The 23481-nt window shown below is 62.7% G+C and overlaps 8 protein-coding genes across 8 annotated transcripts, besides 22 other annotated features; all 8 read right to left on the bottom strand.

Moving 5' to 3' along the window:
* Positions 1-21: 21 nt before the first annotated feature.
* On the bottom strand, positions 22-1053 carry Tco025E_03400 (lipase; the record flags this gene model as incomplete). Its single annotated transcript, XM_029370318.1, has 1 exon — positions 22-1053. One exon carries the CDS (start codon positions 1051-1053, stop codon positions 22-24), a length of 1032 nt encoding a protein of 343 aa, XP_029229756.1.
* Positions 1054-1072: a microsatellite.
* Positions 1073-1618: 546 nt separating this feature from the next.
* Positions 1619-1646: a microsatellite.
* Positions 1647-1684: 38 nt separating this feature from the next.
* On the bottom strand, positions 1685-3442 carry Tco025E_03401 (putative surface protease GP63, putative,metallopeptidase; the record flags this gene model as incomplete). Its single annotated transcript, XM_029370319.1, has 1 exon — positions 1685-3442. The coding sequence occupies one exon, from the start codon at positions 3440-3442 to the stop codon at positions 1685-1687; it is 1758 nt and encodes a 585-aa protein (XP_029229757.1).
* A 482-nt stretch (positions 3443-3924) lies between these two features.
* Positions 3925-3953: a microsatellite.
* A 172-nt stretch (positions 3954-4125) lies between these two features.
* Positions 4126-4575, bottom strand: Tco025E_03402 (adrenodoxin precursor; the record flags this gene model as incomplete). Its single annotated transcript, XM_029370320.1, has 1 exon — positions 4126-4575. The coding sequence occupies one exon, from the start codon at positions 4573-4575 to the stop codon at positions 4126-4128; it is 450 nt and encodes a 149-aa protein (XP_029229758.1).
* Positions 4576-4605: 30 nt separating this feature from the next.
* Positions 4606-4631: a microsatellite.
* A 288-nt stretch (positions 4632-4919) lies between these two features.
* Positions 4920-4944: a microsatellite.
* A 914-nt stretch (positions 4945-5858) lies between these two features.
* Positions 5859-5889: a microsatellite.
* Positions 5890-6270: 381 nt separating this feature from the next.
* Positions 6271-6340: a microsatellite.
* Positions 6341-6493: 153 nt separating this feature from the next.
* Tco025E_03403 (uncharacterized protein) lies at positions 6494-8200 on the bottom strand (the record flags this gene model as incomplete). The annotated part of the gene is made up of 1 exon (XM_029370321.1): positions 6494-8200. The coding sequence occupies one exon, from the start codon at positions 8198-8200 to the stop codon at positions 6494-6496; it is 1707 nt and encodes a 568-aa protein (XP_029229759.1).
* Positions 8201-8275: 75 nt separating this feature from the next.
* Positions 8276-8292: a microsatellite.
* Positions 8293-8527: 235 nt separating this feature from the next.
* Positions 8528-8602: a microsatellite.
* Positions 8603-8654: 52 nt separating this feature from the next.
* Positions 8655-8686: a microsatellite.
* Positions 8685-8706: a microsatellite.
* Positions 8707-8732: a microsatellite.
* Positions 8733-8806: 74 nt separating this feature from the next.
* Positions 8807-8844: a microsatellite.
* A 378-nt stretch (positions 8845-9222) lies between these two features.
* Positions 9223-9240: a microsatellite.
* A 636-nt stretch (positions 9241-9876) lies between these two features.
* Positions 9877-9900: a microsatellite.
* Positions 9901-9962: 62 nt separating this feature from the next.
* Positions 9963-9982: a microsatellite.
* A 99-nt stretch (positions 9983-10081) lies between these two features.
* On the bottom strand, positions 10082-12538 carry Tco025E_03404 (uncharacterized protein; the record flags this gene model as incomplete). Its single annotated transcript, XM_029370322.1, has 1 exon — positions 10082-12538. One exon carries the CDS (start codon positions 12536-12538, stop codon positions 10082-10084), a length of 2457 nt encoding a protein of 818 aa, XP_029229760.1.
* An 81-nt stretch (positions 12539-12619) lies between these two features.
* Positions 12620-12644: a microsatellite.
* Positions 12645-12833: 189 nt separating this feature from the next.
* Positions 12834-12863: a microsatellite.
* A 627-nt stretch (positions 12864-13490) lies between these two features.
* Positions 13491-13514: a microsatellite.
* Positions 13515-14033: 519 nt separating this feature from the next.
* Tco025E_03405 (calreticulin) lies at positions 14034-15269 on the bottom strand (the record flags this gene model as incomplete). The annotated part of the gene is made up of 1 exon (XM_029370323.1): positions 14034-15269. The coding sequence occupies one exon, from the start codon at positions 15267-15269 to the stop codon at positions 14034-14036; it is 1236 nt and encodes a 411-aa protein (XP_029229761.1).
* Positions 15270-15391: 122 nt separating this feature from the next.
* Positions 15392-15435: a sequence feature (A-rich).
* Positions 15436-15783: 348 nt separating this feature from the next.
* Tco025E_03406 (uncharacterized protein) lies at positions 15784-17148 on the bottom strand (the record flags this gene model as incomplete). Its single annotated transcript, XM_029370324.1, has 1 exon — positions 15784-17148. The coding sequence occupies one exon, from the start codon at positions 17146-17148 to the stop codon at positions 15784-15786; it is 1365 nt and encodes a 454-aa protein (XP_029229762.1).
* Positions 17149-17617: 469 nt separating this feature from the next.
* Positions 17618-22822, bottom strand: Tco025E_03407 (DNA-directed RNA polymerase II subunit RPB1; the record flags this gene model as incomplete). Its single annotated transcript, XM_029370325.1, has 1 exon — positions 17618-22822. One exon carries the CDS (start codon positions 22820-22822, stop codon positions 17618-17620), a length of 5205 nt encoding a protein of 1734 aa, XP_029229763.1.
* Positions 22823-22909: 87 nt separating this feature from the next.
* Positions 22910-22943: a microsatellite.
* A 321-nt stretch (positions 22944-23264) lies between these two features.
* Positions 23265-23281: a microsatellite.
* The last annotated feature ends 200 nt before the right edge of the window (positions 23282-23481 follow it).

The raw sequence follows: 23481 nt of genomic DNA on the forward strand, positions 1-23481 counted from the left end.
ACTGTGGACCTCAAGGTCCACTCAAGAAAAAGAGGGGGAAAGTGACGAAAGACGCTTCATGAGTCTCTCTTGCTGGTAGACGTAGTCCACGGCAATGGCCCATTCAAGCTCCGGCGAGATGCGCAGTAGGTCGTCGCTCATGGTTTCGCCAGCGACGCATGTACACGACGTACACCCGCCCAGGTACTTCAGGTGGTCCGCAATGGAAATGGGGAGGAGACTGTTACTGCACTCAGCGTCCTCGGCCGTGGTCTCCGCGGGGCACGCCGTCCCGGACACGTCACTGCAGTTCGCGTAGCTCGTGGAGCCGTCATTGTCGTACCACACCTCGTGGGGGCCATGCTCGAACCCCGAGTAAGCGGGGGGAAGGTGGGGCACGACATCCCGCTTGTGGGTGACGCGGAACGTCTCGTGGCCGCCGCCGCAGAACAGTGCGAGAAACCAGTTGGCGAACGCGGCGTTGCCCACACGCGGCTCACCAAACGTGTACAGCTCAATCCTCGGCGCCGCACCGGAGGCGTACGGCCGCGACGCAAAGTCTGCGGCTGCGAGGCGGGCCATGGCACCACCGAGACTGTGCCCGGTGATGAGCAACGGCAGCGTCGGGTGCGCCCCCACGAGCCCCTGCAGGTACTCCCACATTGCCTCCTGCAAGGATTCAAATGCACTGCAGAAGCCAACGTGAGCCTTGCAGTCGGTGCAGTTGGGCTTTGCGTACGAGGTGCGGTAGAAGTCAAGGTTGTCTATCCAGTTGGGAATGTTCTGCGAGCCCCGAAAGCTCGCGATGATGCGGCTCGCGCTGACGCCCATGAACGCCTGTGTGCCCTGCGAGGCATTCGAAAATACACGCACCTTTGCGAGCCCCGGGTTCGCGGCGCAGGGGGCGCAGCTCCAGCCGCCGATGGCTGCGGCGTCGCAGTACGACGCCCGTGCAAAGTTCAGCGCCGTCTCCGCCGTCGCCTTCGTGTATGCGGCGCCAACGCCTCGCCCCGCGGAGAGGAGGAGGAGGAGGAGGAGGAGGCCGGCCACGAGAGCCACGGCGCGGGGCCCCATCGCCGCCGCCGCTGCCGCCTGCGGAGTGCCTTGGCAAACAAGAGGGCGGTCTGAGGGGCGAGAAGAGGGCGGAGAAGTTGTAGTAAGGAAGTAGTTCCAGCGCACACACACGCACCAGCCGTTGTTGCAGTTACAAAGCAAGGCATTTGTCAAGTGATGTATGAAAAAGAATAAAGAATAGGGGAAAAAAGAAGTTCGTATCCGTCGTGCCCCCCGCGTCGTGGTCTTTGTGATGCTGCGAATGCGCGCTTCCACGCGGACACGGGCCCAAAGAAATGGGACAAAAAACTCGATTTTATGTGAGGCAAAGCAAAATGTAGCCGCGGGGTCCATTAGGCGTTGGATGCGCCTGTGTGTGTGCGCTTGTGCAGAGGGAGAGAGGCATCAACGGATACTCAAGCAATTTTTTGTTTAGAGCTCCACAGCGTTTCTCACTGGGTTCATCACTGCCAGGAAGAAAACGTTGAGTGGGGCGGCGGAACACTTTCCTGGTTAGAATCAAAGCAAAAAAAAAAAAAGGACGTTCAACGAAGCCTGTGGCAGCAGTATTTGTGGGGCTCGAAGTCACACACACACTCATACACGCACGCACATGTATGAGTCAACGGCGTCAGAGGGGGGGGCAGGCACGTTACGCATCCCTCCAGAAGGAAAGGAGGAAGCTTGGATCCCACCACTTTACATCGCTGCAGTCGATCCCAAGCATCAGGCACAACTGCTCAAGTACACCCTGGCCGTTGTTCGCAGTTGCCGTGGTGTTAGCCGTGCCCTTCCCCCCTTGCTGCCCCTTTTCACCAGGGGTGCCGGCACCGCGCCGCGTCTCCGCCCGCCCGCCCTCGCCAGGCGGCGGGTCAGGCAGCCGAGGACACACGTCGACGCTCCGTGGGCACAGAATTCGTCCGCCCGTGAAGGGCCACGCTGGGGTCAGTGCGGCGCCCTCGGGGCACAAGTGCCAGGCATCGTCGCCAAGGTACCGAACACGCACAACCCCGCCAAGGCACATCACCTCCGCGCAGACGTCACCGATGCGGCCGCGGCGGGCCAACTGGAGGGAGTCGCCCTTCAGACAAAGCGAGTGCGGACCAATACGGCTCCCAGGCATCAAGGCAGAGTTTCCATCAGCACAGTCGGCGTCCTTGAGCGGGACAATGACGGGACATAAGTCCATCAGCAGATCATGATGCCCGCCGATGTTGCTTTGCGTGAAGTAGCGATACTCGTGCGCAAGCGCGTTCTTGTATACCACGAGTAAGCAGGTTCCCAGAGCACGGCGGTCCGAGGTGCAGGCCAGGGTGTGGGACGGGCCGGAGCAGAACATCTCTGGGTGGGCCGTAACCCCGTTCTTCAGACACTTCTCCTGCAGCAGCGAACATCCAGCCTTGTAGCCCCAGCCCATAGGTTCTGCCATGCTGAAGTTCGCACGATAATAGCCCATGTCCGCAAACGCGGCCAGCGTCAACACGGTGTAGAAGCCTGCACCAACCGCCGGATTCATCAGTTCATCCTTCGCGTTGCGACGCTCCCAGTGCGAGTACGCCGTCCCCATCCCACCCTCGTCTTCAAGCTCCACGCCAGGTGCGGTGTTGCAGCCGTAGTGCTCCCGCGCCCTCGCACGCGTCTCGTTGGAGGACACCACAAACGTGCTCGCCTTGCCGCGGAGGCCCAAGTGCCGGGTGATCATCCCCAGCCTCTGCATCAGTTGGCTGTGAAACCCGAGCGCGTGCGCAATCTCGTGCGAGACGACGCGCACGCTGGTCCGCGTGGGGGCGACAAAGCTCGGACTGAGGTTCAAGACACCGGCGGCGGGTCGTCCATCCCGCAGCGTCACACACGTGGAGGCCCACGCGACGGCCCTATCTTGGGTGGGGGCGGCCGCGACGTAGAGAAGCATATCGGCACCGGCAACGCCCGACACGTGGTGTGCAGCGGGAACGGTGAACTCCCTGCAGACCCCCAGCTTGAAGAGGGGCAACGTCAAGGCGCCTCTGACGGGGCGTACAAGCAGCCGCTCAGCATGCAGCAGGACGGCTTTGGGCAGCAGCTCAGTGAGGATGATATTCATCTTCTCTTTCGTGACGACGTCCGGCCACTGGCAGCGAATCAAATCTCCGGTAAAATCCGGCCGCACATCCCCTTGCTGCGTGCAGTACCTCAGTTCGTTTTTTAAGTCCTCCGCGAAGACCTTAATCCGGATGGGCGCCCAGTCGGGTGTGGCCGCGGTGTACGCCTGCCATCCGCCAGCGGTCGTCCTTGGGAGCTCCCGCACCACGGCGGTTTGTAGCTCGGACACCTTCGGGGCGATCTTGTCAAACATGCAGCGGTACTCCGCGAGAACGCAGGGGGCACCGGCGAGCCAAAGGAGAAGAGGAAGCAGCCGCGCGATGGGCATGACGCGGCACATTTATCCGATCTTCTTCTTTACTTCTTCACGTTGTTTGAGTTTGGCTTTACGTGCGTCCTTTTTTGCTGCGTCGCCAATGCGTGCGGAAGGGAGAGACAGGGAGAGGCAGGAAGGGAGGGAAACAGTGAAGGACGAGTAGGAGATGCCAAGGGGCGTACGTGCAGGGGCCGCAGGCAGCGCTGCCCCGGGTGCCGTCATTTCCGAAGGCGGCCGCGGTGTAAAGGGGGTGTCACATATGGGCGTTTAAGCTGCGCCCCACCTCTTCGCGACTCCATGCCCGTATGGGCGCGGTTGACTGCGTGGGTGGCGAGAATGCGAGGAAGCGCTGCCAGGGGGCGAGACCAAATGGAAACCGGAGGGCACACCCTTTTTCCTGCCGCCTCAGCCACTGATGGGCCTCTGCAGCAGAGCCCCGCCCCGCCCGCAACGCCGTGTGCTTCTTCTTCCTTCTAGCGGAAGTTGCCGGCCGCTGAGTGTGTGCTTGTGCGTGGGTGTGTGTTTACACATGTGAGTGGCGTGAGGACGGTCATCACGGCGCCGTGTCCCACGTCTCACACTGACGTTCTTTTCTCTCGTTTCCTTTTTCTTGTTTTAGTTTAGTTTCGTCACGAGAACTCTCCCACACGCTGGACTGTGGGGTCGAGCTGCCTCTGCCCCTTCGCCACGACGCCTCAGCAGAGCTGGTTGCTTGTCTCCGGCGGCAGCTGCACGGTAATGCCATCGAGTGCGTCGGTGAGCTCCACCTGGCACGACAGCCGCGAGGTCGGCGTGACGGACGGCGCCAGGTCGAGCATGTCCATCTCGTCCTCCGACACCCCGTCCAGCTTCTTGAAGTCCTCCTCGCGAAGCACCACGTGGCAGGTGCTGCAGGCGCACGTTCCGTCGCAGGCGGCCTCAATGTCGAGCTTACCAAAGTCGCGTATGGCCTCCATCAGCGTGATGCCCGCGGGGGCGGTGAAGGAGACGACTTTCCCCTCGGCGGAGGTGGCGTGCACCCGCACTTTGCCGGGGACCGCCGCCGCAGTCGTCCCTGCGGCCGTGGCGCAGAAACGCCGCTGGCACCGGCCAAAGCGCCAGGGCAGTCGCTGCTGGCCCATGCGTGCGCAGCAGCCCAGCGTCATCGTTGCTGCAGCAGCGTGGGAGGCGCCAAAGAAGAGGAAGAGGAAGGAGGAGGAGGGCGCCGCGAGTGCGTGGGTGTGAGGCAGCCGCAGGCTGAAGGCGGCCACCGTCGCCAGCGCTGGCAAAAGACGAGGCAGCGTCGAGCGTGGGCGGGGGGGCGGGGCTGATAGCCACGCACCCCCTCGAACGCAGGCACACACACACACACAAAAGGGAGGAGGGAGGAAAATGAAAATAAACGTAGCAAAGTAATAACAACAACAAACTCCCGTATGTTCATCGCCGTTAGTCTCGCAAGAGTGTGCGGCAATTTCATTTTGCAGCGGCGCCACGGAGGAGGGGGCCGAAAAAAAAAAGAAAAAAAAGAAAAACATATATCCGCCCACGTCAAGGAATAAATAGAGACGCACTGCTGTGGCCCCGCGACAGTGTCTTTGGCTCCCTGCAGGCCGCCCGAGTTGCCGCCTCGCCTGTCGTGCGCTCCACGCCGCCTCCCTCCCCGCTCACTGCTGCGCTGCAGCGCCGGTGGACAAAAGCGGGGCACCGCCAGACGCCAACAGCCGCCGCATGCGCTGCGCCCCCGGTTTGCGCGTGCACGAATCCCGAGACGAGGCGAGAGTGTGGGCGGGTGCAGCAAAAGCGTCCCTCCTCTGCATTGAGGGGACACCTCGGTGGTTCTGCCGCCCCCGTCAACACAGGCGGCGACGCTGCGGATGCGCCATTTTTCTCTGCCGCCCGCACATCGTCTATGGCACTGTCAACCAGTAGAAAAACAAAAGGGAGCAGAGGAGTAAAACACGTAAGCCGATCACATGCATAGAAGCACACGCACGCATGTGTGTGCACCGGCGCGTGCGTGGCCCATGACGTTGTCAGACCCAGAGGGACACACATGCATACCTGCGTGCAGGCTGCTACAGCGTAAGGAGGGAAGGAAGGACCGCCCTCCCCTAGTAAAATAGTATAAAAAAAATAGGGGGAGGGATAAGGGTGTGTGGATAAGCGCAGTTGCAGACCACCAGCGCCCGCCACAAATATAGAAACAGTTGTTTCGTACTGTTTCTTTTTCTTTCTTTGTAATTCTCTTTTTTTTTTGCTTCGTTATGGCCTTCTGGCTGACTTCACATGGGGAGTGTGCGTGCGTATGTGCGGGCGGGGCGCCAAACGCTACTTCGGCGCGGCGCAGGCGCGCAAAATGTGCCTCGTCCACTTCTTCTTCCTCGTGTCATTCCCCCCCACCCCACCCCTCCCCGCTGCCGTGGCCGCACTGAACACATGCCACACGTCTCCCTCACTCACTCTCTCTCTCTCTCTCTTCATTCCTTCTTGTATTCCCCCTCCTGCACAGACACGCACACGCTCCCCTTGATCTGCGGCACTTGATTTTTTGTTTTTGTTTTTACGACTCTTCAAATTTCATCCGGCGGGATTTTGGCCGCCCCTCCCCCTCCCTCCCGGACACACATAGACACACACACATATATATTTATATATCTACATCTTTATGTCTGCGGAGAAACAATAGGGGGGCAGAGACCGTAAAAAAGAAGGACGAAAAATAGACACGTGGGTGGACGAAGGCAGAAAAAGTATAGTAACACATGTTTGTGTTTCTGCCTGTGTCTTGGGTGGGGCAGGCGCGTAGATGAGCATCACCGCAAAGCACTGCGTGTCGCCCCATCCCCCCACCCCCCCTTTTTTTGTTTTTTTCTTCGTTTTAGTTTTTTAATTTTCCCATTTTTTCCTTTTTCTTTTTCGTCTTCGTTTCTTCGCCCCACACTTCGTCCCCCTGCCCTCCGCAGCATCCACCTGAGGCCGTGTCGGTTTGCCTCTCCTTTTCCCTCCGCGTTTTCGTTCCAGTTGTTTTTTTTTGTTTACTTTTTGCTTCGTCGCGTTGTCTCGCGCCCGCCCCCCGGGCCGTCAGCTCTGCGGCTTGGCGATCCCCATCGCGGCGAAGCTCGCGTTCACGAGCGCCTCGACGTTGCCCTCCGCGCCGAGCCTCGCCGCGGCGGCCTCGGGTCGCAGGTACTGGGCGCCCGGCTGCTGGTAGACCACCTCCTGCGCCGGTTCGCGGCCGAAGCTGTCGGGGCGGAGCTTCGGCCCCTCCATCGACGCCTCCACCCGCTCGCGGCGGCGGCCGAGCAGCGTGTCGAGCGGCATGCCCACAATCTCGTCGTGCGAGTGCGACCGCTCCACCTCCAGCTGCCGCCGCACGGAGTTCACGTCGGTGCCGGAGAGAAGCGCGTGGCCGCCGGTGCCCTCCAGCGGAATCGCCGCCACGTCGTCCTGCGAGCGTGAGAGTTGGTCCTGCAGCACCTCGCGCCACACCCGCGCCAGGTGCACCTTCGGGATGAGGCAGCTGAAGCTCTCATCAAAGCCGTCGAGGGGGGCAAACTTGAAGTGGCGCGTCTCCTCCTTCTTGTTGAAGTACGCACGCACGCTGGCGGCCCAGTTGGCGTCGACGAACTCCATCACACGGCGGATGCCATTGGACGCAAAGCACGCGTCGCGCAGGACGAACTGCACCATGCTCACCTCCTTTGCCCCGCAGAAGGCCGCGATGGCGACGGGGCCGTACTCCGGCGGCTTGGGGATGAAAAGGATGTCCGGCGAGGGGTCGTCCGTGAGGAGGGCAAAGAAGGGCCGCTTCGCGACGGTGTTGTACTCGAATGTGTTTATGTTCTGCAGATGAATCCAGCGCGGGATGGTTCCATTGTCGCGCATCACCAGCACCATGTCGTGCGTGATGCAGAGATGGGCGTCTGGCAGCGACACCTCCACGTTCCCCTCGTGGTCGCGGCCCACAAGGTCTCCGCGAAGAAAGACGTAAAACACCGACTTCTCCAGCGCCTTGAAGGTGTGCCAGAGGTACATGGGGATGTGTCCAAACGGGACACCGTTGCGTGGGTCGTACGGCGGGAGGCCGCGGTAGGGGCGCACGTCGAGTCTGTCAAAGCCCAACACCATCTGCACGATGTACCACGCCTGCCGGAATTCCTCCTCGCTGCGGCAGCGGATGGTGGCGATGATGTGCTTCTCCTTCGCGGAGGCGCTGCGCGGGGACTGCAGCGTGCGCGCCTGACTCGTCTCGCTGGAGGCAGACTGGGAGTTGACGGACATGGTGGAGGCGGTCGCACGCAGCCCCTGCTCGCGGCGGAGTGCCGTGAACTGGTCCCGCAGCACCTCGTACAGCTGGGACAGCCGGAACGGGTCGCGGTAGGCCCTCTCCAGGGCCTCGCTCGGCGTTTCCGCGTCGGGGAAGGGCGAGAGCAGCAGCGGCCCCTTCGGCGGCTCCTCCTTCCCCAGCGCACGCGTCCTGCCGTGCACCTCCAGCGTGAAGAAGTCCGTCTCCTTCAGGTGGGGGTCATCCAGGTGGAACTCGTGCACGGTGGAGACGACCACGAGCCTGCTGACCTTGAACTTCTTCTTCCAGGGCATCGTGGGTTCGCCCAGCGGGGACCACGGCGCCGCCGCCTCCGGGCATTGCGGGCTCCGGTGGGGGGTGCGGTGCGGGTGCTTCTCACGCTCCGTGTAGTACATGTGGCGCCGCCGCGAGTCGAAGGCGAAGTGGCGCATCGACCATCCCTCGAAGTAGGTGCCCTGCTTCTCCGCCTGGAAGAAGTACATGGCTCGCGGACACGCGAAGGGGCGTTGTCACTCGCGCGCTCGCCCGCAAACGATGGGGGGCGGGGACTCTGCCGGGGTGGTGGTGGTGGTGGCCGCCCGCTGGATGCACTGCCGCTGCCGCGCGAAGGGGGAGATGCGGCCCACTGCTGCGACTACGCCGGCTCTCGCGCTTGCTGCTTCGCACGCACTCAGACGCTCCTGGCGCGTGGGGGTGGGGGGGAGGCGACCACGCGGGGAGAGCAGGAAGACGAAGGGGAAGCGGGAGAAGAAAAAGACAAAGTAACAGCGACATTCAAGCAGCGCCGCTGCAGAGGAGGGGAGGAATGGGCACACGCACACGCACGCACGCACGCACGACGGCGTCCACCGCCGCAGCCCCACCACGCCACACGTACACACACAGAGAGAGAGTGTAGACAGACAGGCAGACACGTTGCAGGCCGCCACGCATACACCCCTCCTTTTCATTCCCTTCCCTTCCTTTCCACCCACCTACCCACCCACCCGAGAGAGCGAAAGAGAGAGAGAGAGACGACTATGGCCTCGCCCTTGCTTCCCTCTCACCTCGGGTGCAATTCTTCGCCTACCTATTCCTTACTATCCCCTACGCACACACACACACACACACACAGCACACGTACACAGAGCATGCATACGTGCCAACCACTCTGCGGCTTCGTTCCACCTCTCTCCCTCTCTTTCTTCCCTAGCTACCCAAGCACACACGCCTAGACAAGAAAAAACAGCCACTTTACTTGAGTGTCGGCCACAACTTCGGATCTACGCACACATCTACGCAGTGGATAATGTCAAAGTACTGGTTGTAGCAGTTGGGCTCCTTCTCTGGCGGGACACTTTTAATGCGCTCAAGGCACTCGTTGTAGGCAACCACCTTGTAGTTGCAGTCGTTTGCAAGGCACTCCTTTTCAAGCTCAAGTTTGATGTCCTGCGGGTCTTCCTCCGACATTTACTCCCGGTCTTACTGCGTGCTTGTGGAACTCACCCTGCTACTTCCTTTAAACATATATATATATATATATTGTATTGTATTGTACAGTATTACACAGGCAAATACAGTAAGGCCCACCCCGCGCAGTGCGAAGTTAACGCAATACATGGACGCAGACGTAGAAATTGCAAAGGCGTGAAGAAGAGAGACCGGTACGTGGGAGGAAACAGGCAGGCACACACACACGCAGTCACAGCGACAGAAGGAGGGAGAAGCAAAAACTCAGACGCACAATGCGGCGGGGCGTACACACACACACAGAGACAGAAGTAAAAAAAAAAAGAAGTTGTTGCCGGCGCGGTGCTCCCCCCGCAAGGGAGCGGCGCCACCCTCACGCACAGGCGTAGAGAAACGACGCAGGCAAGGAGGCGCGCGTGGGAGGCGGCCCCTTCCTACCGCCGCCGCCGTCTCTCTACGCCTCTTCCCTCCCTGTGCAGGCGCCAGCCTCACTCTACTACTGGTACTACGGCTACGACTATCATCACACCGTCATTTGCTGCCGCGGACGATGTTCCTTTTGTTTCCCTTCTCCCTCGCCGTGCGTGCGTGTGTGAGCCCTTCGTCATCGCCGACTTCATCTGGCGGCGTGAGTGGGGAGCGGCGGAGGCGCGTCCGCAGGTTGACCGCCGCATGAAGAACAACATCGACAGTTACAATCACATAGCTGCAAGCAAACAAAAAACAAACAAACGATGGTGTACGACACCCCGCGGGCGGCGCAGTGCCCGCGAGGCTCTACGGATACAGCGCTGCAGGGGAGGAGGAGGAGGAGGCGTGGGTGGGAGACACCGGCGGAGACTGTCCCGTGCTTCCTGCGCCGTCCCCCCGCCCCCTTACGCGCGCCTAGTGCCGGTGGCGCAAGCGCAGATAATTTACATGACCTGACACGTGGGCGAGTAGCGCTCCCTGGCGGCGTCCTCCCTGCGCTCCGCCCGCTGCTGCGCCATTTGACGCCGCTTCTTGTTGGCCTCAGCGTCAACCCGCTTGCGCACCCCCAGCGCCAGCTTCTCCGGCACCCGGAAGAGCCGCAGGCAGATTTCCCCGTCCGTCAAACTCCCACCCGTCAGGGGAAACCACCGCTCGAAACCGTTGAAGGCCCCCTTGAAGCCGTGGGTCGCGGGCTGCGGATCCGGCCTCCAGAGCTCGTCGAACTGCATCAGGTCCAGCTCCACGGAGCCGAAGGTGGCGTACTCGTAGACGAGCACACGGATGCGGTCGAACCTGCGCACGAAGAAGAGTGCCGAGGACGCCGGGCTCCTCTCATCCCACCGTGTCTTGTCGCGGTGAATGAGGTACGGTGTGCGGAACGGGGGCGAGTCGTGCGGTGTTATGGGCCGCTTGCCGGACGGCACGCCCCCGCAGACCCACGCCTCCCCGTGACACTTGAAGCGGTGGGGGAGCGTCGGCCGCAGATTGCGCACCTCCACGAACTGCAGCTGCAGGGCGTAGTACGCCAGTATCGAGCCCGACGCCTTCATATCCTCCCACAGCGACGGGAGAGAGTCGGGAAAGGCGGCGGAGTGCCGGCTCGCAACGTTGTTTTTGGCGCTGAGCGCGTAAATTGGGTGCGTTCCTCTTCGTGACGTACCGCCTCCTCCACCGCCGCCGCCAGCGTTGCAGCGATACTGGGCGATGCAGTAGAGAAAAGGCATCAGCGAGGAGAAGGAATCCACCGTACTAACAGGGGCGTACTCGTGCAGAGGGCTGTACTCAAACAGTGGGACATTTTCCTCTGGCTTGCTCGAGCCATGGCGGTCCACCTGCTTCTGTTGAAACTGCTGTTGGTCGAGGCGGCCACCGGGGTACATGACGTGAAAGGGAACCTCGCCCTTTTTAACCATGGCCCCCAGCACAACCATGCGCACAGGGTGCGTCTTTCCATCGCCCCCCGGGTAGTTGCGGTAGACAGAGCCCTGTGGTCCCTGCGCGCCCTTCTTCTCCCTCTGCCTCCCCCTGCTCCACGCGCGTTCCTCCTCTGCCTCGTAGTGGATGTTCCACCGATCCACCTCGGAGGAGTTGGGCCGCTCCGCCGTGCGGTTCTGCAGCCGCAGATAGAGCTTTGGGACGTCAAAGATGCTCTTCAGGGTCCCCGCGGAGCTGCCAAAGCTCTCCACGTAGGTTGCGCCAAAGAGAATCGTCTGCACCTCGGACGGCATGCGGTAGGTCATCAGGTCGATAAACTCCTCATCCCCGGTCGTTCCAAACCCGTTGAGGCTGTCGCCGGAGTGGCGTGCGACGTGCGGGTAGATGGAGTGCAGCTTCGCCTGCTTCGGGTGAAGGTGGTCCAGGTAGTCGTTGTTCTCGTCCAGCATCACCATGAACGCGTCGAGGTCGTGCTCGCCGTACCAGCCAACACCGAAGCGCACATCCGAGAGGGGCTGCTCCGCGTACTGGAAACTCTCCTTGGAGAGGGGGTAGTCGGGCAGCCGCCGCAGCGCGTCATCGCGGGAGTTGCGCTCGACGTCGAGGACGTCCAGCATGACGGGCAGCACGTCCACAAAGGTGTAGCCAAACGCGCGCACGTTAAGCTCCCGCAGGTCCCACAGCTGCGGCTCCGCGGGGCTGTCGGTGAGCGGCGGAAGACGGCAGAGCATGCAGGCGAGGTTGGCGGTGCCGTCGCCCGTGGAGCGCTTGAGGTCAATCGCCCCCACCCGCTCGTTGGCGGTCTCGTTGACCACCTCCAGCTTCACCCCCGGCAGCGTCGTGAAGTCGGCGCCGGTGTAACTCGTGACGACGAGGAAGACGACGGCAACCTCCGCGGGGATCTTGTGCATCACAAACGTCACGGACTCGTCGCAGAACTCGCGGCGCTTCCGTCGCCGGAGGGCGCGGTGGTCGTCCTCGTCGCCCAGCGCCTCCGCCGCGCCGTGGGGATCCTCGTCGAGGGCATCCTCCACCCCGTCCAGCTCCGTCTCCTCGTAGAGGCGGGAGAAGAGCGCGTCGACGACGCCCATGCGCTTCGCCTCATTCTTCCTGCTGTCCGTGCTGCTGTTGCGCAGCTGGTACGCGCGGCGCTTGGCGGCAAGGGCGAGGCCGGGGAGCTGGTTCTCCTCCTCCCCGCCGATCCTGCTGTCGCCGCCGACGAACATGTAGGGCAGCTGCTGCGGGTCCACGAGCACGCCGGAGCCGCGCAGCGCCTCCTCGTCGGTGCCCGCGGGAAAGGGGTGGTTGAAGAAGACGCAGTCGAGAAACATCCCCTCGCTCGTGAAGCACACGGCGCTGAGGTCGAGGTCGACGGGGTCGGCGCCGATGAAGTCCCACCGCAGCCCCGTCGACACCGCGACGTTGCTCGGGATGCGGAACACCTTCTGCTGCAGGTCTAACGCCATTGCCTTACCGGGCGACCCTCGCACGCCTCCACTCCTCCGCTTCCGCCCCCGCACGCACCGCGGCTCGTTATCCACGGCGAGTCTCCCTCTCGCTCACTCTCTCTCTGTAATGTGCAGGGAGAGAGTGGCACCTGCGGCGCTCTGCACACCTCTAACTGTGCCGCGCTTGGAGCCCCCACCACAGACACGCTGGGGGGAGGAGGAGGAGTAGGTGACTTTTGCTCGCTTCCTTGCTTTCCTTCGAGTGCCCTGCTGCGGCCTGCGACGGGCGGGCGACAGACCGGCAACAGGAGGTAAAAAACAAACACACACACAAAAAAAACAACTAGGGGCGACCGCAAGATGGAGAACACGACGCAGCAGGGAGGCAAAAACAGACAGAAGAAAAACAACGAAAAAACAAACGACAGCGGGGGATCGCCAAGGGCAACAGCGTGCCACACGGCGGTGTGCCTCCCACTCCCAACACGCCAAAGGGCAAGATCGTAAATAAAATAGCAAAAAGAAAAAAAAAGGCAGAGCGAAGAAACCAACCGCATGCGGGCAGTCGCGTGGCGGCCACCGGCGTCTCCCTCATCCCCCCCCCCTCCACTGTCTCTCCCGCACCGCACATCCGCAGACACATATACGTGTATATGTCTGTGCGGGTTCCACCTCGCTTTTCTCCCTCCTTTTCCCGCTGCCTCACGTTGATGTCGTTGCCGCACCTCTGCGTAGATGCACACACACACACACAGGCACCTGCATGCAGCATGCGAAGTGTGTGTGCGTGTGTGTATGGTCTTTTCTCACGGCCTCCGCGCACAACAAATTTTTTTTTCTCTTTTCCTCTTCTATTTTTTTTATCGCTGCGGTGCCGCCAGCGCACAAGTAAGCACCATCACACACGCACACACGCCTGCGTGCAGCATCCCCATCGCCGCGCCCACCAACTGCAAGAATGAGCGGGCCGAGCAGCAGCAGCAGCAGCAGCAGCTGGTGCTCCGTTGAAGGTGGCACAAATGCCACAGAGGCGGGAGGGAGGGAGAAGGAGACGGAGGAACTGCTCGGCTGGTTGCAATGCATCGGCTGGCTCCTTACGACTCTTCTCCTTTTCCAGCACATCCACGTCCAGCTCACTTCCGCTTCTTCGGGCCCATTTGATATTTTCTTTTCTCCTTTCCCTCGATTTTTTTCTTCTTCGTTTCATATTTCCGCTTCTTTTTTTTCAATCCAACACTTTTTTTTTTCCTCTAACGTTGTTGTTCGCACAAGTTTTTGTTTTTAGATGTAGATATGTGTCGGGGGCGGCGCCACGCACACGCAGACGCAGAGGGAGACCCTCTCGTGGTTGCAGACGCGAAAAAAAAAAAACCGACGTAAAAGCGGCATCCTCCCAGTGAGTGTGTGTGCGTCTGCCTGACCAACCGCGCCGTTCTTTTTTTTTTGCCTTTTCCTCACTTCCCTTTTGTTTGCGTGCATGCGCGTGTGGTCCCGTCCCCGGGCTGCGCTCCCCTTACAAGTCCTCCTTGTCGCCGTCGGCGTCCGCCTTCTTCTCCGCTTCTTCGTCTTCCATCGCCGCCGCCTCCGCCTCCACCTCGTTCTCCGCTGCCTCCGCCTCCTTCTGCTCCTCCGCCTCCTTCTGCTTCTCCGCCTCCTTCTGCTTCCCCTCAAAGGCATTGAGCGCCTCCGCCTCCGCCTGCTTCAGGCTGCCGTACGTCTTCTTCACCAGATCCAGCACCTCCGCCACGTCGTCGCCCAGCACGATGTCCTTGAAGATGCTGCCGGACTCCACCTGCCAGAGCTCGATGCCAACGTGTGCGAGCGGCTCCGGGATCTTGTAGAGGCTGTCGTCCGGCTTGTACGCCGGGTTGGGGATCTTCCGCGGCTCCCACGCGCCCTTGTACGCCGGGTTGGGGATCTTCCGCGGCGTCCAGGCACCCTTCGCCTTCGGGTTCGGCACCATCGGCGCCTCCCACTCGCCGTCCTCCGCGTCGTCCCAGTCGTCCGGCTTCTTCGCCGCGGCGTCCGGGATCATAGCGGGCTCGTCGTCCCAGTCCGCCGGCTTCGTGTCCGCCGGGTCGTCGATGGTCGCCGCGTCCACCCAGTCCGCCGGCTTCGTGTCGTCCGGGTCGACGATCTCGCGCGGCGGCAGGAGGTGCCAGTCCGCCTCGAGCTCGCCCTTCGCCCTCAACTCGCCGTCGAGGAAGAACTCGTAGGTGTTGTCGGCGGCGATGTGCAGGGTGTACACGTGGGTCAGCTTGTCGACCGGGAAGCGGACCTCCTTCGACCACTCGTGGTTCTCGCCGTTGCGGTGCAGGATGATCTGCACCTTGCTCTTCGCCCCGCAGCGGTCCGGGCCGAACATCAGCCAGTACTTCGTCTCGCCGTTGAACTTCTCCGCGTCCATCGCGGGGAGCAGCTTGATGTAGCCGCCCCCGCACTTCAGCTCCTGCCCGTGCTTCACCGAGAAGGAGACCACGAGGTCCTTCCCGTCGTTCGTGATGGGCGTCGGCAGGGCCGTCGAAACGGCGTAGAAGCGGGCGTCCTCCGTCAGCCGCAGCCCCTTGCTCTTCTCCGCGTCCGCGTAGAAGTCGCCGGCCGACAGCTCCACCTTGCCGAGGTCGTCGCGGTGCTTGGAGGGGGTCCAGCGCTCAAGGCTGCTGAACTCCTCGTGGAAGTACACCGTGGCCTCTACAGCTGACAGTGCCGCAAGGCCCAGCAGGGCACACACAAGCAGCGCCGCACGCATGTTCTTTACCGTCTCCCTCTCCCTCTCTCACCGTTTTTTTTACTTGTTCTTTTTTCTTTGCCTCGGCTTTATCCGTCGCCCGGGCCGTACGCCTTTGTTTAGTGCTCAATCCCTGGAAACGCGAGAAAGCCAAATAAAAACAGCAAGAAAAAGAAACAAAAAAGAAGGAGGATACATACCGACGCAGTGGAGGCGCCGATGGCAGATATCTTCACCCCTCCGCTGGCTTCTTGCGGCCCACCGGTGGTCGTCGATGCACCGCGCGGCGCCACGGAGGCGGAACACAAAAGCAAGGCAACTGGAAACTGAAAACAACAACAATAAGAAAAAGGGCATAAGGAGAGAAAGGGACAAGCATGGCGTCAAAAGAGGCGCGGCGCCGTCGCACGCGCACCATCTGCAGCCCCGCTCTGTATCTCTGTGTGCCTCGCGCCCCTTCGCGTTCGTCGGCCGCGGATGCGCTCTACCGCCACTGCGGCGGAACAGGAGAGCGCACACGCCCCGCATGGGGGTTTTAGTAGCAGAAACGTTTCAACCAGGACGGCCGTCCAGTGCCAGCATGCGGGCCCAGCTGCTCCTCCGCGGTAACGTGCTGCGCCACCGCCCCCAGCACCGTCGCCGCCGTGGCACTTTCCGCAGAAAACTCGCGGCGCTGTGGCGGGGCTCGTCGTTCCTGCCGCAAGAGCGCCGGCGCCTCCCCGTAGCGCACTGCGTCCGGTGACGGCGACGATATCAAGACGGGCGGCGGGGAGGCCCCTCGCGCCGGCCCCGCTGTGAGAGCGGCGTGGGCAGGGCTGGGCTGGCGTGGCGCGCCGAGCTCCCGAAGGCGCGGCAGCTCCCGTTCCACAAGCGGGCGAAGAAGCTCCTTCACGCGGCCCCGCACGGCACGCCTCACCGCCGTGCGCACGTGTTCACGGAGTTTTTCCTCCCACGATGACAACAACGTGGCCTCCTCCTGCAACAGGCGTTCCGCCACGTCCGCAGTGAGGGGCGCGGTGGGGCAAGGGCGACAGGTGGCCAATGCGCTCAGCGCCGTCTGCAACTCCTCCACGAGACCCTTGGCTTTGTTAACCACGCCGCGCACTTCCTGCTCTGCGGTCAGGCGGAGTTCCGCCACGGTGCGCGCGGTGTCGCTCTTCCACTCCTCCGATGCGCGCTGAAAGGCGTCCTGCATCTCCTGCAGCAGGCGTTCCTTGAATTCGAGCGCCTCCAGGAACTCCGCCGAGTCCGCGGTTGCGCTGACAGTTGAATGTCCTACAAGATCCCATTGCGTCAGTTGCGTCTTCAGCTCCGCCGCCTCCCGCTCTGCCTCGTGCCTCCACTGCGCGTGGGCCGCCCGCATGCGAGCGATTTCAGCCTCGTACATGGCTCGTGTTTCGTCTAGTTCCGTCTGCAGCCGTTGAATCGTGCGGTCTCGCAACGCTAACTTCTCCTGCATCGTCGCCGCGGCGTCCTGCAGCCTCTCCGCTGCCCTTTCCCCCACCGCCGACTCGCTGCGCGGGGCAAACGAGAGCCCCGCGGGCCCCGCAGCAGGAGCAGCAGGAGGAGGAGGAGGATCTGTTCTTGTGCGTCCCTCCGCAGCAGCGCCGGGGATGGCGCGGCAGGCCGCCAGCGACTGCAGCGCCTGCTGAAACGCTCGCTGGGCCTCTAGTGAGTTCCGCAGACGAGTTTCCTCCTCGCGGCTCAGGCGCGTCTGAAACGCCACGAGGGACTCCGCGCCCTCCTCCCGTCGCGAGGGCGTTCCCTCCGCCGCCCTCAGCGTCGGCGGGCGCAGCGCACTGCCGCCCACGTACGGCCGGAGCACCGGGTCGCTGCGGAGGCGCTGCAGCTCCGTGAGAAGGGCCGCCGTACTCCGCACCTCCTCCTCCGCTCGAGGCATTCGGCGCGGGCAGCCGCAGCCGGAGGCGTGAGAGGGACAAGAGACTCACTGCTTGCAGAGGCACGGAAGAAAGCAAAAAAAAAAGAATAAAAATAATACGTCATACAGCAAGACAGCAATGATGTAAAGGAACGCCTGAGTGGGCCCCCCTCCCTGCGTGCGTGGGATGTCCACGCACGGCGCGTGGACACCGCAGACGCGGCAGAAGGGGAGAAGGGCAGCCGCCGGAAAAGGAAAAAAAGGAGCACGAGGAGAAATATACGCCGCTTATCAAATTCTACTCTCCCACAGTTAACAGCACACATACGGACAGGGAAACAAACAAAGAAAGAGTGTCTTTCTGCCGCGCTATTGCAGCTTCTCCTTTCCACTTCTTCTCTCCTATGTCTTTTCGCAGGCATAATCTCCTGCCACCTCCTCTCTTCTCGTTTTAATATCCTTCTCAGCGCCGCGTTCCGCCTCCTTGCTGCTAGTGGTGCTCCTCCTCCTCCTCCTCTTCCGCATCCTCTGCGGGGGAGAAGTCACCGACGGGGGGCGGCAGGGCGTGCGCCCCCGGCGACGTCGGCACGTAGTTTGGCGAGTCCTCCCCCAACTGCGGCCGCGACTGCGGGTCGACGTGTGAGGCGCTGGCGCGCGACGCCGCCACGGAGCGCCGCGCCGTGTACGCCGAGTAGGCGGGCGAGAGTGTCGGCACGTACGACGCCGACTGCTGGGACTCCGAGTCGCCGCTGCACTGGTACGGCTGCGCCGCCACACTCGACATGACGGAGGGCACGTACGCCGGGGAGAGGCCGCCGAGGCGGCCGTTGCCGAGCGCCTGCTGCCCCTCGTAGTGCGGGGAGGAGTGGACGGACGGCATCGCCATGCTTGACTGCAGATGAAAGGAGGACGCCTCGCTGTAGTCCATGCTGCTGGGCAGCGCCGAGGGGACCTGCATGGAGGCCGGGTTGTACATGCTCGCCGACGACATCACGCTGTACGCCTGCGAGGCACTTGGGGCCCGCCCCCGCGGCTCCGCCATGCCCGTCGCGGGGTATGCCTGACTGAAGTGCGCCGCGCTCGCCTCGTGCACCCCACCGTAGAGCGTTGAGGCGGTGAACGGCGCCGCCGAGGAGCCGCCGCCGCCGCCCTCGCGGAAGAACATACTCGCGTCGTTCACAAACGGTGTGGCCTCGTGGTGCTTGGCGCGGTACGGCATCGACGACGGCAGGTTTTGCGTGGAGGCAAGGCCGTGGTAGACGTTGACGTCCTTGCCGGGCGCCACTGCGTCCTCCTGCGGAACCGCCTGCTGCAAGGCCGCCATGTTCAGCACGAGGTCAAAGAGACCGGTGCCAATGCGGGCCTGGTTCCCAAGCACAAGGTTCGCCGACACACCACGCACGGGATCCCGCTCCCCAAACGCGGCGGCGGCCATGAGAACCTTCACGGTTTCCTCAAACGAGCAGCGCATCAGCGGCCCAGACATCTCCGAGCGGTTGATGCCAACGCGGGAGACGGCCATCAAATACCCCCGCTGACAAATCGTGTCCACCAGGATGGTGTAGTGGCGGTAGTTAATGTTCAGCCCGTAGGCAAGGTAGGCCTCCCGCAGCTCGTGCAACATCTTGTAGCGCGCGGCCTCAATGCCGAGCAGGCTGCAGACCTCAGGGACCTTGTTGCTGCTTGTGCGGGTGGCGTTGATGATGTTGTTGCCCTTCTCGTCCACGATGCCAATGAACGTGCGGCGCAGCGCCGTTCCATCCGTGTCAATCAGCCACGTCTTCTCCCCTGTCATCTTCCCTGTGGCGGGGTCCACGGTGAACGTCGTCTTGTCCTTCAAGAGCGCCTTGCGCACGCCGGGGATGCCGCGCAGGTGCACACGCGCCAGCAGCTCCGGGATGGCCTGCTTGAGCCGCGGAATAGAGTCGGCGCCGTCGTTCCTCTTGGGCCGCATGCGTATCGTCCGCTCCTTCGTGTCGTTCGCCATGCCCGTCTCTATCACGTAGCCGTCGTCCACGCGCAGGATCGCCTGCTTGACGTCCTTCATGTTGAGCGCCTTATCGACAAACATGTCGGCGTCGAGCTCGAGCCTCGCAATCCAAGGGGAGCCGTTCTCCACCTCCTGCAGCCGCGCCCGCTCATCGCTCTCGTCCATGACGCTCCACTCCAGCTCCAGGATGGCGCGGTCCGCCGCCACCACCGTCTCCCGTGGGTCGGGGTCGTAGATGAACTGGATGCGCTTCGTGACGCTTTCCAGGGTGCAGTACTCGATGAGGTGCTGCGCCTGCTGCGCGGTGCGCTTCTTGTCCCAGGGCGGGTACAGGGCGACGTTCATGCTCGCGTGCTTCTGGTGCCGCGAGACATTGAGGAGCTCCAGCAGCCGGGGAACGCCAAGCGTGACGTTTTTGGAGGAAATACCTGCATTGTGAAATGTGTTGAGTGTCATCTGCGTCGCCGGCTCCCCGCAGGACTGCGCCGCGATCGCGCCAATGTTCTCACCAGGAGAGACGAGCGACTGCAGGTACTTGGTGCGTATCTCCCTCAGCAGGTACTCAAAGGCCTTGTCGTTGAGTTTGTACTCCCGCAGCACCCGCTTGGAGGCGAGCAGCTGACGCAGGTGGACGCCAAAGAGCGTCAGGGCGTTCTCGATGCGCTGCCGGCTGAGCACGTTGTGGATGCGGCCGTCCACGCCCTTGTGGTAGGAGGGAAAGAGCTTCAGCATGTCGTCCTGCAGCCGCCGCACGTGGTCGATGATGGTCACGGGGCTGAGGTTGGAGACCTGGCTGCGCTTGCCCATGGTGCTCCGCGCGTTCTGGATGAGCCGGCCAACGTTGACGGGCAGGTTCAGCTTCAGCTTCTCCCGCTCCTCCAGGTCCATCATCGTGCGCGCCCAGTCGCGGTCGGCCGTGAGCTGGTCGAACTCGCCCTGCAGCTTCCGCACGTTCTCCGGGTCCGCGCGCAGCATCCGCTTCACGTGCGGGTCCATGTAGGCGCCACCCACCTTCTCGTTAAACGCACCCGTCTCGTCGTACTCATACTTGTACGTGGCCTCCATCTCCTTGTTGTCGCGAAAGGGAAGCGGGAAGAGCTGCCCGCCCTCAATCCGGGCCCCGTCCAGGCCGTCCTCGCCGTACATAAACTGAATGAGCTCCTGGTTGGCGTTGCGCACCGTGCCGTCGTAGGCGGCGTGCACGTCCTCGAGAGCCTTGATGAGCTTGCGCTGCAGGTACCCGGTGTCGGAGGTCTTGACGGCCGTGTCAATCAGCCCCTCGCGCCCCGCCATCGTGTGGAAGAAGAACTCGTGCGGCTTGAGCCCCTCCACGTAGCCGCGGTTTGCCATGCCGCGCGAGGTCTCGCCGTAGTCGTCCAGCATGAAGTGCGGCAGGGTGCGGCGGCGAAAGCCAAACGGGATGCGGCTGCCCGCAACGTTCTGCTGCCCGACGAAGACGGCAATCTGGCAGATGTTGAGGTCCGTCCCTTTGCTGCCCGCCTCAATCATCACCTTGAAGCTGTTGGTGCGGCGCACGTTGCTCAGGGCCTTCTTGGCCGCCTCCTCGCGGCACTTGTTCAGCGCGCTGTTCACGTCTGCCTCGAAGGACTGCAGCAACGTCATGCCGGCCTTGCGGTTGAGTGTGCGGTTGTTGGCCGCCGCCCCGATCTTCTCGACGTTCTCGCGCGTCTTCACCAGCACCTCGTTCATCTGCCGCAGCGTGTCGGCGTCCGCGACGGTGTCCTGCACCCCGACACTGAAGCCGAAGTTGATGAGGAAGAAGGTCGTGATGCGCTGCACCCCGTTGATGAAGCGCGCCACCTCGTCGGAGCCGCGTTCGTTGAAGATGACGTGGATGAGGGAGCCGGGGGCGGCGCCGACGATGCCCTTCGTGATGGGTCCGCAAAGCAGCTGCCCGCGCCGGATCATGATGCTGGCGTCGTTGTGCGGGAACGGCGGCCGGTCCTGCGGCGTCGCCGGGTGGTTCACCTCCGGCAGAATGAGGGAGAAGACCTGTTTGCCCGTCCACAGCGGGCGCGGCTTCAGTATCGCCGGCACCGGCAGCTGCCAGAGGTCCAACCAGAGCGCCACGCTCTGCACAAAGTACTTGTCGAGGAAGGTGTCCTTGTCTGTGAGGCGGTAGCTGCCGAGGAGGCTGTCCTGCACGATGCCCATGCACGGGGCGGACTTGTTGGGGGACACAAAGTTCTTCGGCACCATCATCATCTCAATCAGCTCCGCCTTTGTGAGGAGGCTCTGCGGCACGTGCAGGTTCATCTCGTCCCCGTCAAAGTCCGCGTTGTACGGCGTCGTGCAGGAGAGGTTGAGACGAAAGGTGTTGTAGTTCAACACCCGCACGCGGTGCCCCATCATACTCATGCGGTGCAGCGTCGGCTGCCGGTTGAAGAGCACCACGTCGCCGTTGATGACGTGCCGCTCCACGACGTCGCCAACGTTGAGCGTCACCTTCGACCGGTCCCGCCGCAGGGCGAGTTTGGTGGTGGTGCCGTTCGGGTGGTGGATGTAGTTGGCGGAGGGGTACACCGGCCGGCGCACAAACTCGGTCAGCCGCTTCTTGTTCACGGCGTTCACGCGCTCCGGGAAGGTCAGCGTCATGGCGACGGAGAAGGGCACGCCCACCTCGTCCACGTCGATGTTTGGGTCACCGGTGATGACGGTGCGGGCGGAAAAGTCCACGCGCTTGCCCATCAGGTTCCCGCGCAGGCGGCCGTACTTTCCCTTGAGGCGCTCCGTCAGTGACTTGAGCTTCTTCGTGTCGTTCACCTTCGTCGGCTTGTAGTAGGTGGAGGCGTTGTTGAAGTACGTCGCCACGTGCTCCTGCAGCAGCGCCCGGCTGCGGTCCACCGCCGCCTGCACGTCCGACTCCTTGTCCTTCCGCAGCTGGTTGTTGCGCTTCACGATGGACATGATCTGGTGCGTGAGCTCGTCGTCCGACTTGAGGCTGCCGAAGGCGATGGCGGGCCGCACCTGCGGCGGGGGCACCGGCAGGACGGTCAGCACGAGGTCGCGCGGGTGGCAGCGCAGGGGGTCGAAGCCCATCACCCGCGCGTCCTCGTCGGAGATGCGGTCGAGCACCTGCCGCGCCGTGTCGGCGTGCCACACCATGTCCTGCTCCTCCAGCGTCGCCTTGATGACGAGGCCGGGGTAGATGCCGAGGAAGCGGCCGATGCGGGGCTGCGTGGCACCGCAGCCGCGCGCCGCCGCCGCCTCCGCCGCCTCCGCCGCGGCGTCGGTGGACATGCGACACTTCATGCCGCACATCTTCGCCACCTGCCGCAGTCGATTGACGCCGGCGAGGTGCTGCAGCCGCTTGTGCACCTCCGGGTCGCTGGTGTCCAGGAGGAGGGCGCCGCAGGACTTGCACACGCACTTCAGCACCTGCAGCACGATGTCAAAGAGGCCGATGTTGAAGACGGGCTCGGCGAGATCGATGTAGCCGAAGTGGCCCGGGCACTCCGGGTGCTTCCGGTGGCACGTCTCGCAGGCGAACTCAAAGTCGGTGGTTCCCATGCGCAGGTCGTTGATGCCCCCCCGCACCGGCTGGCCGCGCTCGTAGGACTTGGCCTGCTCCACGAGACACACGGCGTAGTCCTTAATCTGCTTCTCCTTGAACACCTCAAACTGCACCTCCACCACCTTCGCCAGGTCCATCTGCGACGGCGGCAGTGGGGCCCCGCCAGACATCCGCCACGCTCTCGCCACTCACACAGAAAGAGACAAGCTGCTGATGCCACGGAGACAAAAAAAAAGAAGGCAAATACACCGACGCACAGAGAGGAAGAGAGAGAGAGAGAGAGAGAGAGAGCGGACGCATACCCCAGAGAAGGAAGTCGGCAGATTGCCAGGTCAGCGAGCGTACGCGCATTCAGCGCTTATGCGGAGCATGCGCGGCGGGGAAACAGAGAAGCGCAGGGAGAGAAAGAGAGAGCGCAGAAGAGGCGGAAATTGTCAATGGCCCTGCTGCTGGCAGCGGCCGAGGGGGAACTAGACGCATCCGCAAACCAACAAAAAGAGCGCCGTGGAGGAGGAACGCCGCGAGGGTTCACCGCCGCCGCACACCGGCACTTCTTCCACCCCCGTCACCTTCCCTCCCCTTCACCGTCACTGTGCGCTGCAGCCCGCACGTGCCGCCGCCGCCGCCGCAGGGGCACAAGGCCGGCCCCTTCTGTTGCCCCACACGCGGGCCCTGGGCCCCCCCCCATCGCGTGTTGCTGCTGCAGGGGAAATTGCCGCACCCGCAGGCAGCCGGGAGGAAAGCCCCACGCAGACGCTAGGAAAAGGCGCGACGGCACACAGCCGCTATGGCGACGCCCAGCGCCAAAGTTATTGCTGCATACATGTAC

Source organism: Trypanosoma conorhini, assembly GCF_003719485.1.
Source record: "Trypanosoma conorhini strain 025E chromosome Unknown Tco_14.4_contig_00153, whole genome shotgun sequence".
Classification (NCBI taxonomy): Eukaryota; Euglenozoa; class Kinetoplastea; order Trypanosomatida; family Trypanosomatidae; genus Trypanosoma; species Trypanosoma conorhini.